The following is a 16,901-nucleotide window of genomic DNA, read 5'->3' on the forward strand; positions in this document are numbered from 1 at the left end:
AATTTCACCCTTTCGATTGGCCGCCCCCGCTTTAAGCCCCGGGATCGCGCTGGCAGACATGACTATTTCACAATGGCTACACAAAAGGATACTTTGTACAAAAAATCAGCCATGTAATGATGATAAGGTTTTTTATGTAGCCAGCTCTCCGTCTATAACTTTAATAGTATTATTGCAAAGTGATTTTATTACTTTAATAAATTTGGTACGTTAGTTATTTTACTTATACTATAATAGATTGTAGATATATACAGAGAAGTCTTTCTTAAATAAGTGCATATATGTTCAAGGATAGTATGTTTCGGTCTCAGAAACACGATTATATGAATGTTTTTTTCGCGAAAATAAAATTTTGAAAAATTGTTTTTTTTTGTTTTTAGTTAAAGAACATAATTTCTTGATAATATGGCAACATAGGTAATAGATTAAATTTACAAGAAAGAAAACCCAAGAAAGATTCAGTGGTTTTCAAAATTTAAGCATTTTTTTAAATTTTCGGAGTAAACACAATGAGCATTTTATTCCTTTAAGGAAAATGTATTCTAGGTGACGTCGTTGTTACATTATCAGGCTCATCTTTTGCCTAGGACGCAAATCTACCACATTAACTCAGTTATTTTGGACGTTTTTGAAAAACGGTAAAAAAAGAAAATATGTTTCTTTTATCGAGATTTACCGGCCCTAAAAATATTTGCACTTATTTAAGACTCACCCTGTATTTTTATAAATTAAACATTATACTCCTACTATTTCTATGTCATTTAATGTTATAAGTGTACTAAGGGTTCTGTTGTCAATTGAAAGGACCATTCTGGGTAAAGTTTAGCCTTCTGTGTCCGATTGATGGCAACGCCTCTTCTGTAGCATTACTATCTTTATTTCTAAAGTACTATTTTCTATATTTTTCAACAAAGAGACATAATTGCAGTTTTTAAACTGTCTTGCAAAATTAAAGAGATCGGTTTTTTATATAAAAATACTTCTATACAGGTTGGCGCACCTTATTCGCCTCGGTTGATTCTACGAAAACGGAAAGATGTAGAAACAAAATATTTTATAGGTATATGTGGGAAGGCATTGTGCTTAGTTTAAAATGATTTTAAAATGTACAGGGTATGTCAGATCTAAGATTGGATCCTTGGACTCAAATTAAGGTATTTATTATAAGGGTTAAATATGTTAACAAATAAAGTGTGCTTTATATAGTGACGTGGTGATGTAGTTAGGTAATTATATAATTATTTACGGTTTTTTACAGTAACAAATACAATTATTACAAATAATAATATACGAACAAATATAACTACCAATGATAATTATTTAATAATTTGTAATTATATTTGTTACTCTAAAAAACCGTAAAGCTAGGAAATATTGATGGTAAATGAAACAATAATAAATTGAAAAATATGTTTAATGTTGCTTTTTTATTTATTCAATAACTTAAATAACATAAATAACAGAAATTACATATATATTATTGAACTAAATTGGACGACGGTATTCAGAATGTTAATAGAAATAATTTCTGATGATCCTTTTAAATCCAGCATCCGGTTCGGAACGTTGTGATCTGTACCGGAGACCTTCGCAACTGGTATCCAAAGAAGAGCATTGCTGGCATTTACAATCGGCCGCTTCGTAGTATTCGTACCTTTAAAAATAAAATATAATAAAGTTGAGTATTAAGTATTTATGGTAGTATTTAATTGAAAATTTTAGAATTTTCATTTTTAGAATTTTCATAATTGAACAATCTATGATGCACGTTTTATAATAATTTATTTTATGTACATTTTTCTTTATATCTCTCTATTTTAATTTATTTTAGATAAATTACACAAAATACGAGTAGCATCAAGTCGGCATAAGAAATAAAATTAGTTAATTAACAATATACCATACGATCAATAAAAAACCGCGTTAAAGACGGGTAGGGAATAAAAATCGATAAAAATTTTGGCGATTTGAGAAAAAAATCAAGCTATAGACGGCATTTACTTGGTTTATACTCCTCTTTATTTTTTAATAGCACTTACGGCCAGTTGGCCTTAGAAGGTATAATTTATTTTTATATCGTTTAAAATTGATTTTTAATTTTGAAAGTTTTTTAGTTATTAACTTCTTAAAAATAAATTTGTGTGTCTGGAAACGTTCTATCCTTTTTAATCTTTCTATAATTAGTTTTAGTTTTTAACAAGTTTTATGTGAATTTTTAGTATGCGACTTCTAGAGACTGACCTTGTTAAAATTTATCATCGATTGTCATTATAGGGCCGTCTTTGATACCATTTTTTTTATCGATCATACGGTATCTTAATTAACTTATTTGATACGATTTTAGTGATATTAAAGTATTAACATCTAATCATAATGTTTTCGATATTTTTAATTTAATAATTTACTTGTTTTTTTACGTTGTGTTTTTTAAGTGGAAGAGTAAGTTAAATATAAAATAAATAGATAAATATTTGCCAGAAAATAATAAAAAATAAAACAACTTTTCACGAACAATTGTAGACAAGTAAATAAAGAATTTTAAAATGAAAATTTTAGATAAAGATTGCCGATTGCATTAAACTCAAATACTTATGTCTAAAAATAGTTTATTTCAGTTGACATAACTATTGAATTAAACTTATTTTTTGAACACCTAATACTATACCAAAGTCTAGTATTAAATTGTCAAGTTTATTAGTACATATAGATATCTATACTATAGACCTATCTCTATAGTATAGAGAGAAGTAGATAAAAAAGAAACAGTAACTAATAGAAGAAGATGGAAACTTTCTCTATACTATATATACAGGGTGTCCCAGGCTAAGCGTGCAAGAGATGTTTCTAGAGAACTATAATATCTAGATCGAAGATTTTTTTCACATTACTGTTTGACAAGGAGATATACTACCGATTATTTTTTTTAAAGCTTTATTCTTAAAAACGATTTACTTTAGGTATTGGAACATAATGAAAAAGTAACGAATTAAAAAATCTTTTTACTAGTGAAGTAAAAAAGTGGGGTTTCATTCGAAAAAATGATTTTTGATAATTTTTTAATCACTCAATTCCGTAAAAGCTGCGGTAAATATTATATGGCATTCGAATAATTTAATTTTTGAAATACATAGCCACATGCCTTCTCTTTATGCCACAGTGGCTGTGGTAATCACTAAATTTGTCGTTTATGCTATACTGATTTCTTTGACAGGCATTTTTTTTCCTCCAAAAATTTTGAATATTTTTTTCTCAAAAACTCTTGTGTACCCATTTAAAATAATATGTCTGATCCAGATATTGATGTTTTCTAGAAACTTTTAATGCACGCCCAGTCTGGGACACCCTGTATATGTATTACCTTGCAGCAGAAGGCAAAGCACCTTCCTCACAATTCCTTAAGATTACAAAAGCTTTATTCCTTCCGTAGTGAACACATACTGGATGATTTGACTTCTTGTATGGGAAACGAAAATCAGGTATCTAAAATTATATCATTTCTGTTTATGTCCTTAAAAAATGCTACGCTTTTTAGGATTACATAGAAAAAAAATTAAGTACGTAAAAAGTGTGTATTGACTACCTCATTAGAGTCACATCTGCCCCAACAAGCCATCACACTTAAAACATCCCAACATTCCTTTCCATTTTGATCAAATTGCGACACCCTGTATGTGTAAAGTCTCTTGTTGCATTTTAAAGTTCTGTCTTCGTCAAAATTATCTAAACCAGTCGCTTCAATGATACTTTGTGGTTTTACTGCAGCCGTAAGTATTAGCAGATAAAATATGATTTGGCAGATCATTCTGTAAATGTACAAGACGATATTTTAAACTATATAAAAGTTTTGTTTTAAAATTGAAATTTATGTTAACAAAACTTTTGAATAAACTGAAGCAAGGTGTAACATAAATTAAATGTTTTATTATTTTTAAAGTTTCTGGTAGTTTAAATGGAAGTTTAAAAAACTTACAATACAAGGATTTTTCTTTGAAACGAATCAGTTACTGAATTTCAGGAAACTACATTAAATTATTTTCTTAGTACAACTTTCTATGGAAGTCACACAGAAGTAAAATGAGTTTAGTGTCGCTGAAATGGTAATTTAAATATTTTTGAATATATCAAGTTATCAAAGCAAGGATTTATTTGGTCTATTTGTAAATAAAAGTAAGTTTTTCCAGTCTTTTGGGATTTCTGTCAGTTTTAAACTTATTAATATACAGTACTATTAATACACACTAATATTTATACATGATATATCAGATAAAAATATACTTTTCCATTTTGGTTTGTTAGATAATAAGATATACATAGATATTGGAAGCAAATATTATATTTTTGATTCGTAAGTTTACGAAGTTTAAAAATTAATAATACACGGTTGCTGTTATGTATGGAATCGGTCGATTATTAGATAAAATATACAAGGTACCCCAAAAAGTTAAATACAAAATTTATAGAGTTTTTAAATGTCTATTGGCGAGTAATAAATTTATGTATACAGGGTTGGTCATACAGTCGTGGCACATCAAGGTTTTATTTTTCTTAAATAGAACCCTGTATATTATTGCATATTTCGATTCTTCTTTCAATTTTAAGCAAAAATCGAAATACACACAATGTACCTCAAACCAACCGTTTCCGAGTTATTGAAGTTTGAACATATCACTTAAACAAATTTATTTAATTCATTTCGATATGTTCAATTTCATTTAATGATGCCATTCTGCCGAAACTGTGATACTGTTGTAATGGGTTTTTAAATCGCTATTAGCTACTAGTAATTTTAAGTATACGGGGTTGGTCATAAAGTTGTGGAACTTCAAATTTTATATTTTTTAAATGAAACCTCCTGTATATTTTATTGCATATTTCAATTCTTCCTTCAATCTCATAATACACAATAATCGTAATACACAATGTACAATAATTGAAGAATTGGAATGTTAAACAAAAATTTTGTAATTTCCAGACTTGATATCATCTCATTTTATACATCTATAAATGCTAACTTGAGAACTAATGACAAATATTATTAAGTATTACAGTTTCGGCAGAATGGGATCGTTAAATGAAATTGAACGTATCGAAATTAATTAAATCAAATTGTTTAAGTAATATTTTCAAAAGTCAATAACTCGGAAACGGTTGATTTGCGGTACATTTTGTGTATTTCGATTTTTGCTTAGAATTGAAGTAAGAATTGAAATATGCAATAATATACAGGAGGTTCTATTTAAAAAAATGAATCTTTTGTGGGCCACCACTTTATGACCGACCTTGTATACTTAAATTTATTACTCGCTAATAGATATTTAAAAATCCTATAACATTTGTATTTAACTTTTTGCGGTACCTCCTATATTTTACCTAATAATCGACCGTTTTTATACATAAAAAGGACTCTGTATATAGTTTCTATAGTATTCAGTTATAAGACATAAATATATGGAATTAATAAATACAACATAATATTCTATTTATGTTCTGATATGTTGCTGCTATTAAACACAGTCGTTGATAATAGAAAACTGCTAAAACTTTGAACAAAGAAAAAAATTACATGGATTTGCGGAGATAATGTGTTTATTTTATTATTTTGATGTTAGTTTTAAAATAAAATCAGAAAAAGGGTAAACACCAAATCAGAAAAATAAAGTTTTCTTTAAATATATCTTCAAGAAATAATAGACACTCTCTCAATTTAGAACAAAAAAATATTGTAAAACTCAATAAAGACCTAGTTTTTTCTCTGTAATTGTGTATTGTCTCTGTAATTCTGTATTATCTTTTATGGTTGACATTCTTATAAAGTGTTATTGTTGACACTAAATACAGGAAACTGATACTCACAAGCCTGTGATTTTTTAAAAATTGATTTAAAAATTGAAAAATTTCAATAACAAAATACTTTTGCAAAAAGGTTTTGACATTTAGCCACTTAAACAGAAAACTATAAATGTATAGTTATTTTTCCGAAAATGTCAGTGAGTTAGAACCATAGATAAAAGAAAATAATCTACTATTAAGAGTTAGAACAGTGGCTTTATACCTGTAAACAAATTTGCTTAACCAAAAACAAACAATTAAAATTTTAGGAAATATATCTCTTCAAATCTGTCGTCAAAAGCATAAATACAAAATAAAAAAAAAATATATTTAATATAATAAACATAAAATATATAAATGTTTAGTATTAAATATCTACGATAGTTAATTGCTAAAATTTTAGTATTGCAGTTAGGATTTTCACAATTGAACGATCTCGGATTCATATTTTATAATAATTTATTATAAGTATTTTTCCTTTGTCTCCCACTTTTCTCTTAAATAAACTAAAAAAAATAAGAGTTGCATCAGGTCGGTAATAAGTGATTATTAGAATTTGTATAAAATATGCTTAATAGTAAAACCATAACTGTTTTTAAAACACTTATTGTATTTAACATACAAGTCTATTAAGTTATTCACGTGATAGACTCATTGTCATAATTTATTTCTTTTATCTATGACTGTCGTTAAATAGTCAAATTAAAATTATAAAGTCTGTCCACCAAGAGAATACACGACAGTGACTGTTGTTATTTGTCATTTTAATCCGCAGTTAAATTGTATTTTCTGTCATTTTTTAAATATTTTTTCAGCCAATTTGTGTGAAACGAATTTACCAAAAGAGGTATAGATATTATTTATATTTTTTTTTAGTTTTGTCTTCGTCAAAATTATCTAAACCACTCGCTTCAATGATACTTTGTGGTTTTACTGCAGCCGTAAGTATTAGCAGATAAAATATTATTTGGTAGATCATTCTGTAAATATACAAGCCGATATTTTAAACTATATAAAAGTTTTGTTTTAAAATTGTGATTTATGTTAACCAAACTGTTGAATAAACTGAAACAAGGTGTAACATAAATTAAATGTTTTATTATTTTAAAACTGCTGGTAGTTTAAATGGATGTTTTCAAAAACTTGAAATACAAGGATTTTACATTGAAACTAATCAGTTAGATACTGAATTTCAGGAAACTTTATTAAATTATATTCTTGGTTGAAAATATTGATACATTTTATATACTAATTTAAATAACTCTATTTGGAAGTCACACAGAAGTAAAATGAGTTTAGTGTCGCTGAAATGGCAATTTAAATATTTTTGAATACACCAAGTTATCAAAGCAAGAATTTATTTGGTCTATTTGTAAATAAAAGTAGTATTCCTCATTGGGATTTCTGTCAGTTTTAAACTTATTAATGCACCACTCCTATTAATACACAGTAATATTTATACATGATATATCAGATAATAGTATAATTTTTCATTGGTTTATTAAATAATAAGATATATACATATATATTATAGAAGCAAATATTATATTTTTGATTCGTAAGTTCACGAACTTTAATAATTAATAATAAGATTCTATAGTATTCAGTAATAAGATATAAATGTATAGAATTAATAAATACAACATATATGTTTTCTGATATTAAAAGTAAAATGGAAAACAGCTAAAACTTTGAACAACGAAAAAAAATACATCGATTTGATGAGATAATGTATTTTTTTATTTTGACGTTACTTTCAAAATAAAAACAGAAAAAGAGTAAAGACCAAATCACAAAAATAAAGTTTTCTTTAAATATCTTCAAGAAATAATAGAAACTCTCTCGATTTAGAACAAAAATATTGTAAAGCTCAATAAAGACCTACTTAAAGCACAATAAAGACCTACTAATTGAAAAATTTTAATAACAAAATACTTTTGCAAAAGGATTTTGACATTTAGCCTCTTAAACAGATATAAAAAATATGTTTTGCTTACATTTTTTTAAAAAATGCCACTGAATTAGAAATAAACAAAACATAAACAGTTAAAGTTAGAGGAACAATTAAAATTTTAAGAAATATATTTCTTCAGATCTGTTGTCAAAAGCGCGAAAACAAAATAAAGAAAAACTATTTAATATAATAAATATAAAATATAAAAATCTTAAAATATAGTATACATATAAGATAGTATATAGATAGTATTTAATTGCTAAAATTTTAGTATTGCAATTAGAATTTTCATAATTGAACGATCTGTGATTTACATTTTATAATAATTTATTATAAGTATTTTTTCTTTGTCTCCCACTTTTATTTAGAGAAAATAAAAAAATAGAAGTTGTATCAGGTTGGTAATAAGTAACTATTAGACTTTGTATAAAATATGCTTAATAGTTAACCCATAACTATTTTGAAAACGGTTATTGTGTTTAACATACAAGTCTATTAAATTATTGACGTGATAGACTCATAATTCTATAGAGTCATAATTTATAATTTATTTCTTTTAGCTATGACTATCGTTAAATAGTCAAATTAAAAGTCTGTCCAGCAGAAGGTAACGACAGCGGTTGTTGTAATTTGCCACTTTAATCTGCAGTTAAATTGTATTTTCTGTCATTTTTTTCAATATTTTTTCAGCTCGTTTTCGTGAAACAAATTTACCAAAAGAGGTATAGATATTATTTATATTTAAATAATATCTATACCTCTATTAAACTATATCTACCCCTATATATAATTAGTTAATATTTGATTTATAACTTTATAAATAAATGAAATATACCTAAAAGATTATGGGTGTTGCATTTTATTTGGGTATATTTAGTTATGCTTGTTACAAAAAGAATATTCAAAAATAATTGAAAGTTTATATTTATATATTCTTTTAATATAGGTAATAATATACAGGGTGAATCTTAAATAAGTGCAAATATTCTCAAACATATTTTTTCTTTACCGTTTTTCAAATAAGTCTAAAATAGCTGAGTTATTTTACTTTGAAAATTTGAAAAAAAACATTTTGAGAACCACTGCATTTTTGCTGGGTTTTTCTTCCTTTAAATTTAATCTACTTCCTCTGTTGTCATATTATCAAGATATTATATTTTTTAATTGAAAATTAAAAAAAAATTAAAAATTTTTGTCGAAAATTTAAAATTTTCATTTTTTTTGAGAAGAAAATCTGGGATCGAAATATACTTGCACTTATTTAAGACTCATCTTGTATTTTAATTAAATAATATAATATAACAGCAAAAATCAAAACCAACTTGTTAAATACTTCAATAATGCCTCACTCTTAAGTAAACCACATATCCAAATTTTATTTTCTGTTTTAATTTGAGACTAATGTAGTAACTAAAAAATGAAACGCACATTTTAAATCCCTCTAATGATGGTAAACCGCCTGTGAATTTTATTACCGGCTCATCGTAGTTTGCAATATTATGTAAATGCTCTAATTTAAAAACTCGCATTTTATTTTAAAAATCAAAAAAAGTCGATCGATGAACTAGATACGAATTTTTTTTGTTTGTTATCTAAAGAACATCATTGGTAAAAATTGATAATTGACAAAAAATAGTAATCTATTATACAGGGTTATCAACCACATACGACACGGAATATTGTAGCTAAACGATTAGATTTTTACAATTGTAAGTTTTGGGTTCGTTGAAGGTGTATTAGAGCTACAATTTAAAAATATTTTTACAAAATACAGAGTGTCCCAAATAAGTAAAAAATATTATAGTTGTATTTTTTTAAATGGAACACCTTGTATATTATTCTATTTTTAGATTCTACGGTTGAAATAAAGGTAAATTTGATTAAGGTTTATCACACTTAAACCTTACCGTTTTTGAAATATTTTCAATTTTATGAAATTGCAGTAAAAAAATTAAGGCTTTATTTCTCCAAGGGTATCAAAGTTTTTAATACTAAATATTTACTGAAGATTATTTATTGATCAGATATTGTGTTGCAATAATAAAAATTTTACTACCTTATACAGAGTGTCCAAAAATTTATATTAATTAATTACTAGCTTTAAACGGCAATGACTTGTTTAATTTAAATGGAACACCCTATATATTTTACGTGAATCAGATGCACAATGCAGTTGTCTATCAAATTGTATTGTTCCATTTTTTACTCATCTCTTCAAGTTTTCATAGAAAATGCATTTTCTTATAATTTAGGCCTCATTTATCACTATACCCATGGAATATTGACATTTTAGCTTATTTTTAACGATGTGACAAATTTTCAAGGGTACATACTAATATTGTTGATATAGTTCGCTTAGTTAATTAAAAAATAAAAATAAAACTGTTTAAATATTTTTTGTTAAAGAGGACCAATTAATATGATCCCAGTATTCAAACTACATTAAATTGACTGTTAAGTAATAACTGTTCCAAATACTAAAAAACTGAATTTTATGTGTGTATTAGACAGTGTGGTAAAAAGTAACACTTTATAAATTTTATTTCATTTATTGACGAATGCTTATTTATAAAAACAGAGACATTCATTTTCATAACTTATTATTATATTGATTTCTGAGTTAAATCCACATTTATTTAGAATAATTTATTAATTAAAACAATTTACAAGTATGTAATTAACTAACTTTTGGTGTTTTTTTGTAGGAAATAATGGTGATATATTTAATTGGTATACTCTTTTACAAAGATTTAAATAGTTTTTTTGTATGCCAATGGGCTTGCAATATTTACCACCTGTACATTTTGTACATATTATGGTGCTATAAAAAATCTAAAATGTCAATATTCCATGGGTATAGTGATAAATGAGGTCAAAATTATAAGAAAATGCATTTTCTACGAAAACTTCAAGAGATGGGTGAAAAATGGTATAATACAATTTCATAGACAATTACTGATTCACGTAAAATATATAGGGTGTTCCATTTAAATTAAACAAGTTATTGCCGTTTAAAGCTAGTAATTATTTAATATAAATTTTTGGACACTCTGTATAAGGTAGTAAAATTTTTATTATTGCAACACAATATCTGATCAATAAATAATCTTCAGTAAATATTTAGTATTAAAATTCGATACCCTGGGAGAAATAAAGCCTTAAAATTTTACTATAATTTCATAAAATTGAAATATATTTCAAAAACGGTAAGGTTTAAGTGTGATAAACCTTAATCAAATTTACCTTTATTTCAATCGTAGAATCCAAAAATAGAATAATATACAGGGTGTTCCATTTAAAAAAATAAAACTATAATATTTTTTACTTATTTGGGACACTCTGTATCTTGTAAAAATATTTTTAAATTGTAGCTCTAATAGACCTTCAACGAACCCAAAACTTACAATTTGTAAAAATCCGTGTCGTATGTGGTGAACAACCCTGTATAAACAAAAAAGTCTAAAGCATAATATTAGATTATACTCTTTAGATTTTTTTTATTTAATTTTTAAAATAAAAATATATTTTAATTTAAGTATAAATTTAAGCCAGGAGGTAATCGGGGCTTTCTTTTGAAAAATAAGGAAGATTTTTATATTATATTTTTGGAAATGACGTTTCTCTATAAACTTACTTGTTATATACAGGGTGAGTCATAAATAAGTACACATATTTTCAGGTCTGGTAGACCTCGATAAAAGAAACATATTTTCTCTTTACCGATTTTCAAATAAGTACAAAATAACCGATAAAATTTCCAAAAAAAAATATTTTTTGCTTACATTTTGAGAACCGCTGAATCTTTTCTAGATTTTCTTTCTTGTATATTTAATCTATTACCTATATTGCAAATTATCAAGAAATGATGTATTTTAATTTTCTAAAAAAAATCCAAAAGTTTTTTCAAAAAATTTCAAATTTTTAGGTTTTTTTGCAAAAAAAATCCCATATAAGTGTATCGGAAGCCGAAATATACTACCCCTAAAAATATTTGCACTTATTTAAGACTTACCCTGTACAGGGTGAACCAGTATCGCAATAAATATCTTAGTCTCATGTTGCATAAACATAGGTAACCCAGGTAAAAAGTGTAATGCTATATACAGGGTTGTTCACCACAATATATCAATACTAAAAAAATAATCAAAACTAAAAAATATCAAAGTTGTATTTTTTTAAATGGAATACCCTGTATATTATTACATTTTTAGTTTCTACGATTAAAATAAAGGTAAATTTGATTAAGGTTTATTATACTTAAACCTTACAGTTTTTGAAAAATTTTCTATTTTGTCAAATTGCAGTAAAATTTTTAAAGCTTCATTTCTCCAAGGGTATCAATGTTTTTAATACTAAATATTTAATGAAGTTTATTTATTGATCAGTTATTGTGTTGCAATAATAAAAATAATACTACCTTATACAGAGTGTCTAAAAATTTATTTTAAATAATTATTAGCTTCAAACGGCAATAACTTCTTTAATTTAAATGGAATGCCTTGTATATTTTAGGAGAATCAGATGCACAATTAAATTGTCTATCAAATTGTATTATACCATTTTTTACCTATCCCTTCAAGTTTTTGTAGAAAATGCATTTTCTTATAATTTAGACCTCATTTATCAATATATCCATGGAATATTGACATTTTAGATTGTTTTAAAGCAACAAATGTACAAAATGTACAGACTAGTAATATTATCGTTTTTAGCGAAACGATAATATTACTAACCCATTAACAATGCAAAAAAGAAAACTATTTAAATCTTTATAAAAGAGTATACCATTAATTAAATATAACACCATTATTTCCGCCCATATACTAATTAATTACATACTTAATTGTGTTCGTTAATAAATTATTATAAATAAATGTGGATTTGAGTCAGAAATCAATATAGTAATAAGTTATCAAATTAGTCTCTGTTATTATAAGCATTTATTAAAAAATAAAATATCATTTTTAAGGTGTTACTTTTTATCACGCTGTCTAATGCCCATAAAAAATTCAGTTTTTTAGTATTTGGAGCAATTATTATTAATCAACGCAAACAGTCAGTTAATGTAGTTTGAATACTGGAATCATATTAATTGATCCTTTTTAACAAATATTTAAACAGTTTTTTTTTATTTTTTAATGAAATAAACGAATTATATCGACAATATTAGTATCTGTACTCTTTAAAAATTTGGTACATTTTCAAAAATAATCTAAAATGTCAATAGTCCATGGGTATATTGATAAATAAGTTCTAAATTACAAGAAAATGCATTTTCTACGGAAACTTAAAGAGATAGGTAAAAAATGGTATAATATAATTTGATAGACAATTAAATTGTGCATCTGATTCTCCTAAATATACAGGGTGTTCCATTTAAATTAAACAAGTTATTGCCGTTTGAAGCTAATAATTATTTAAAATAAATTTTTAGACACTCTGTATAAGGTAGTATTATTTTTATTATTGCAACACATTAACTGATCAGTAAATAAACTTCAGTCAATATTTAGTATTAAAAACTTTGATACCCTTGGAGAAATGAAGCCTTAAAATTATCACTGCAATTTCACAAATTTGAAAATATTTCAAAAACGGTAAGGTTTAAGTATAATAAACCCTATTCAAATTTATCTTTATTTTAATCGTAGAAACTAAAAATGTAATAATATACAGGGTGTTCCGTTTAAAAAAATACAACTTTGATATTTTTTATTTATTTGGGACATTCTGCATCTTGTAAAATTATTTTTAAATTGTACCTCTAATAGTCCTTCATCGAACCCAAAATTTACAATTTGTAAAAATCTCACCTTTTAGCTACAATACTCCGTGTCGTATGTGGTGAACAACCCTGTATAACATATTATTAAAAAAATATTGTTTAAATAATAATCTTCTAGTGGTGTTCTAGAGACATTTTTTAAAATTTTTAATAGCTTTATAATTTTTTTTTATGTTTGGTATAAGATGAGTCTTAAATAAGCACAAATATTTTCAGGACTGGTATACTTAGATAAAAGAAATATATTTCCTCTTATTGTTTTTCGAATAAGTTCAAACTAAACGAGTTATTTTTACTTTGAAAAATTAAAAAAAATCTGATTTTTGCTTAAAATTTGAAAACCACAGGATCTTTTCTGAGATTTCTTTCTAGTAAATTTAATCTACTACCATATTATTGAAATATTATGTTTTTTTAACTATCTATAGATATTAAAAAAGTCAAAAAACTTTTCCAAATTTTCAAAAAAAATCGCCAATAAACCTTATAGACGTGTTTCTGGGGTCGAAATATCCTACTCGACTCTGAAAACCATAACTTTGACTCACCCTGTATAGAAAAAATATAGAGAAAACAAGTTTCTATATTGACTGTTTTACATTAGAAAGTTAGTTTTAAAATAAGTCGAAGGGGATAAATAATTAGAAAATTGAGTATTGCAAATGGAGTTGTTACTTAAACACCCTGTATGTGACATACTCCAATAAGCCTTTTGTCTTAATTAGAAATACACATTAAAAAACTGTTTAACACATTATTTTTTTTGTATGAACTGTTGAAAAATGCGATAATTTTGTGATTTTAGGTCACCCGATACAGGGTGAGTCTTAAATAAGCGCAAATATTTTCAGGAAAAAAGTGTTTATAAGAAACATATTTTCTCTTTACCGTTTTTCAGATAAGTTCAAAATAATCGAGTTATTTTACTTTGAAAATTAGCAAAAAAATAAGTTTTAGCTTAAATTTTGAGAACTACTCGAACCTTTCTGGGTTTTCTTTCTTCAAAATCTACTACCTATGTTGCCATATTATTACCAAGAAATTATGTTTTTTAACTAAACACTAAAAAAAATCAAAATTTGTTTTCGCAAAAAAACGCATAATCGTGTTTCTGTGGCCGAAATGTATTACTATCCCTGAAAATATTTCCACTTATTTAAGAGCCACCCTGTATATTTATATAATTTTGTAAGAAAACATCAAATAAAAAACTTCTCTATATATAAAGGAGTTATATCTGGCGCACTTAGTTATTTACACCCTGTATCATCATAAAGATTTATTACCAAATTGACTGTAAAGTTTCTGTCCATGAAATATTTTGCTGTTTCAGTAGTTAAATATCTATGAAAAACTAACTCACCACTTAAAGTTTATTTTCAAACAATTAGCATTTAATATTACTATGTAAACAGTTATAAATATTATGATTTTTATCACCCCCTACACATTTTTATACAGTGTATATATTTATTTATTTTTTTTACATTTTCTCCAGGAGAGATTTTTTTTTAAACATATTTAAAACCAATTTTAAAGACAACATTTATTGCGGAGTAAAAAAAAGGCATTCTAAAACTAACAAGAACAAAAACTACTTAAAAAATATGATATAAAATTTATTAATCAAATTTTTTTTTTCATACGTCACAAAAGCATTAATTTTTGCAACGTGATTGACAATATAAAAACGCCAGTTTAACGCATAGCCACAAAAGTGAAGCACTTTGACGCATAAGCACAAAAGAACAAAAATATATTATTAAATTGACGTAAAGTGCCAAATTCAAAGAGCGTAATCATAGTTTCTCGATATGTAATTACATACAAGGTATTATTTTTAAATCTTTTTATATTATCTGGAACGTTTGACATTGTTTAAAAAATTATTTGTGGCGTTTGAAAAAAAACAGCATGTTCTATTCGGAGTAAAAATTACTTTTTGCTGCTCCTCTGTATGTCATTAAAGGTACAGCCTCGCCACAATCAGTGTCATTTTTACTCCTAATAAAACAATATACTATTCCTTAAATATTAACGTGTAGATATCAAATTTGATAAAGTAATAATTATAGTTTGTAAAGTTTTTGGTATATTGTTATTATGCGTAAGACTGTCCTTAAATATAATAATTAGTCAAAAATTTTATGAAGTCTTTGAACTATTTTAACAGGATAAAAAATTTTGTATACCAAAAATAAAATAAAAAAACTGAAAATAAATTTGAATTGAGCGACAAATCCACACAATAATAAAACTGAGAAAGTACAATATAAAAAAACAAATAGGCGCTTACCTTGATTAATAAAGGGAGTAATCTTGAACGAATGCAACTTGTTGTGTTTACTTGTTGATGTTTTATGGAAAATGAGCAAATGGGGCTTTAGAAAAAGTTGATATTCAATTTGGCACGCTGCGAATTGCGTGACGTACTTGGAGAATGCGCCGTTTGTCGCCTCAAGCCAGAGCGGCAAATGTTTAAAGTATTTTCAAGAGGAAAATCTTACATTGGACGATTACAACATGTAAAAAGGTTAATTGGAAGTGTCAAGAAATGCATTAGGAACATCCAGGGTAATATATTACTTAGAGAAAACCTATTATTTAAAATGAAATAGAAAAATAAAATTTTAACTAATTGATAATATTTTTAACTCTTGATTTTCAATTTACATGGTAACATAAAAAATGTTAAACAATTAATTTTTAATTTTAGAAATAATATTTTCATTTAATAATTATTTTAAATTGAAAAAAATATTATGTTTATCGGTAGTAATTATACTGGGTGTCCTAGAAATAAGTACAGATAAGTCCAAAATAACCAAGTTATTTACTTGAACATTTCCAAAAAAAAAAGTTTTTTTGCTTAAATTTTGAGAACTACTAAATCTTTTCTGGGTTTTCTTTCTTGTAAATTTAATCTACTACATATGTTGCGATATTATGAAGAAATAATGTTTTTTAACCAAAAACTAAAAAAAATATTACTATTTTTAAAAAAACTTATAGGCGTATTTCTAGGGTCGAAATATAATAGGGTTAGTTGGGATAATGGTAAACGATTTTAACAAAAATAACTTAACAAGCTATAACTTTGAAACTTTGACGTTTGCACTGAAAATTCTAAAAGTATATATTTTAAAACACTTTACTTAATACTATGAAAAGAACTATACAAGTTTGTTTTTAGTTGGGCTATAAGTTTATCACTGAATGTTTACAATTTTCCCCATGGAGACAAAATAAAACATTTTATTATAAAGACAAATTATTTATTACTGTTTCATCAAAAATGTACAAAAAATATTTAAGGCCTCCCCAAAAAAATCC

The 16,901-nt window shown here is 25.6% G+C and overlaps 1 protein-coding gene across 1 annotated transcript; it reads right to left on the reverse strand.

Moving 5' to 3' along the window:
* Positions 1-1,427: 1,427 nt before the first annotated feature.
* LOC115880250 (thyrostimulin beta-5 subunit) lies at positions 1,428-15,936 on the reverse strand. Its single transcript, XM_030897428.1, has 4 exons — positions 15,865-15,936; positions 3,581-3,803; positions 3,359-3,480; positions 1,428-1,654 (listed from the first exon to the last, which is right to left on the reverse strand). The coding sequence occupies exons 2-4, from the start codon at positions 3,800-3,802 to the stop codon at positions 1,513-1,515; spliced, it is 486 nt and encodes a 161-aa protein (XP_030753288.1). The 5' UTR covers position 3,803; positions 15,865-15,936; the 3' UTR covers positions 1,428-1,512.
* Positions 15,937-16,901: the final 965 nt, after the last annotated feature.

Source organism: Sitophilus oryzae, unplaced genomic scaffold (assembly GCF_002938485.1).
Source record: "Sitophilus oryzae breed Bouriz unplaced genomic scaffold, Soryzae_2.0 scaffold_1620_pilon_pilon, whole genome shotgun sequence".
NCBI classification, from domain to species: domain Eukaryota; kingdom Metazoa; phylum Arthropoda; class Insecta; order Coleoptera; family Curculionidae; genus Sitophilus; species Sitophilus oryzae.

Bases quoted from the DNA above. Each gene is read 5' to 3' on its own strand.
- LOC115880250 (XM_030897428.1), bottom strand. From the start codon at position 3,802: ATGATCTGCCAAATCATATTTTATCTGCTAATACTTACGGCTGCAGTA. The intron at 3,481-3,580 runs GTAGTCAATACA...ATATAATTTTAG, and splicing joins GCAGATGTGACTCTAATGAG to ATACCTGATTTTCGTTTCCC. The intron at 1,655-3,358 runs GTAATACATATA...TTATTTTTAAAG, and splicing joins GCTTTGCCTTCTGCTGCAAG to GTACGAATACTACGAAGCGG.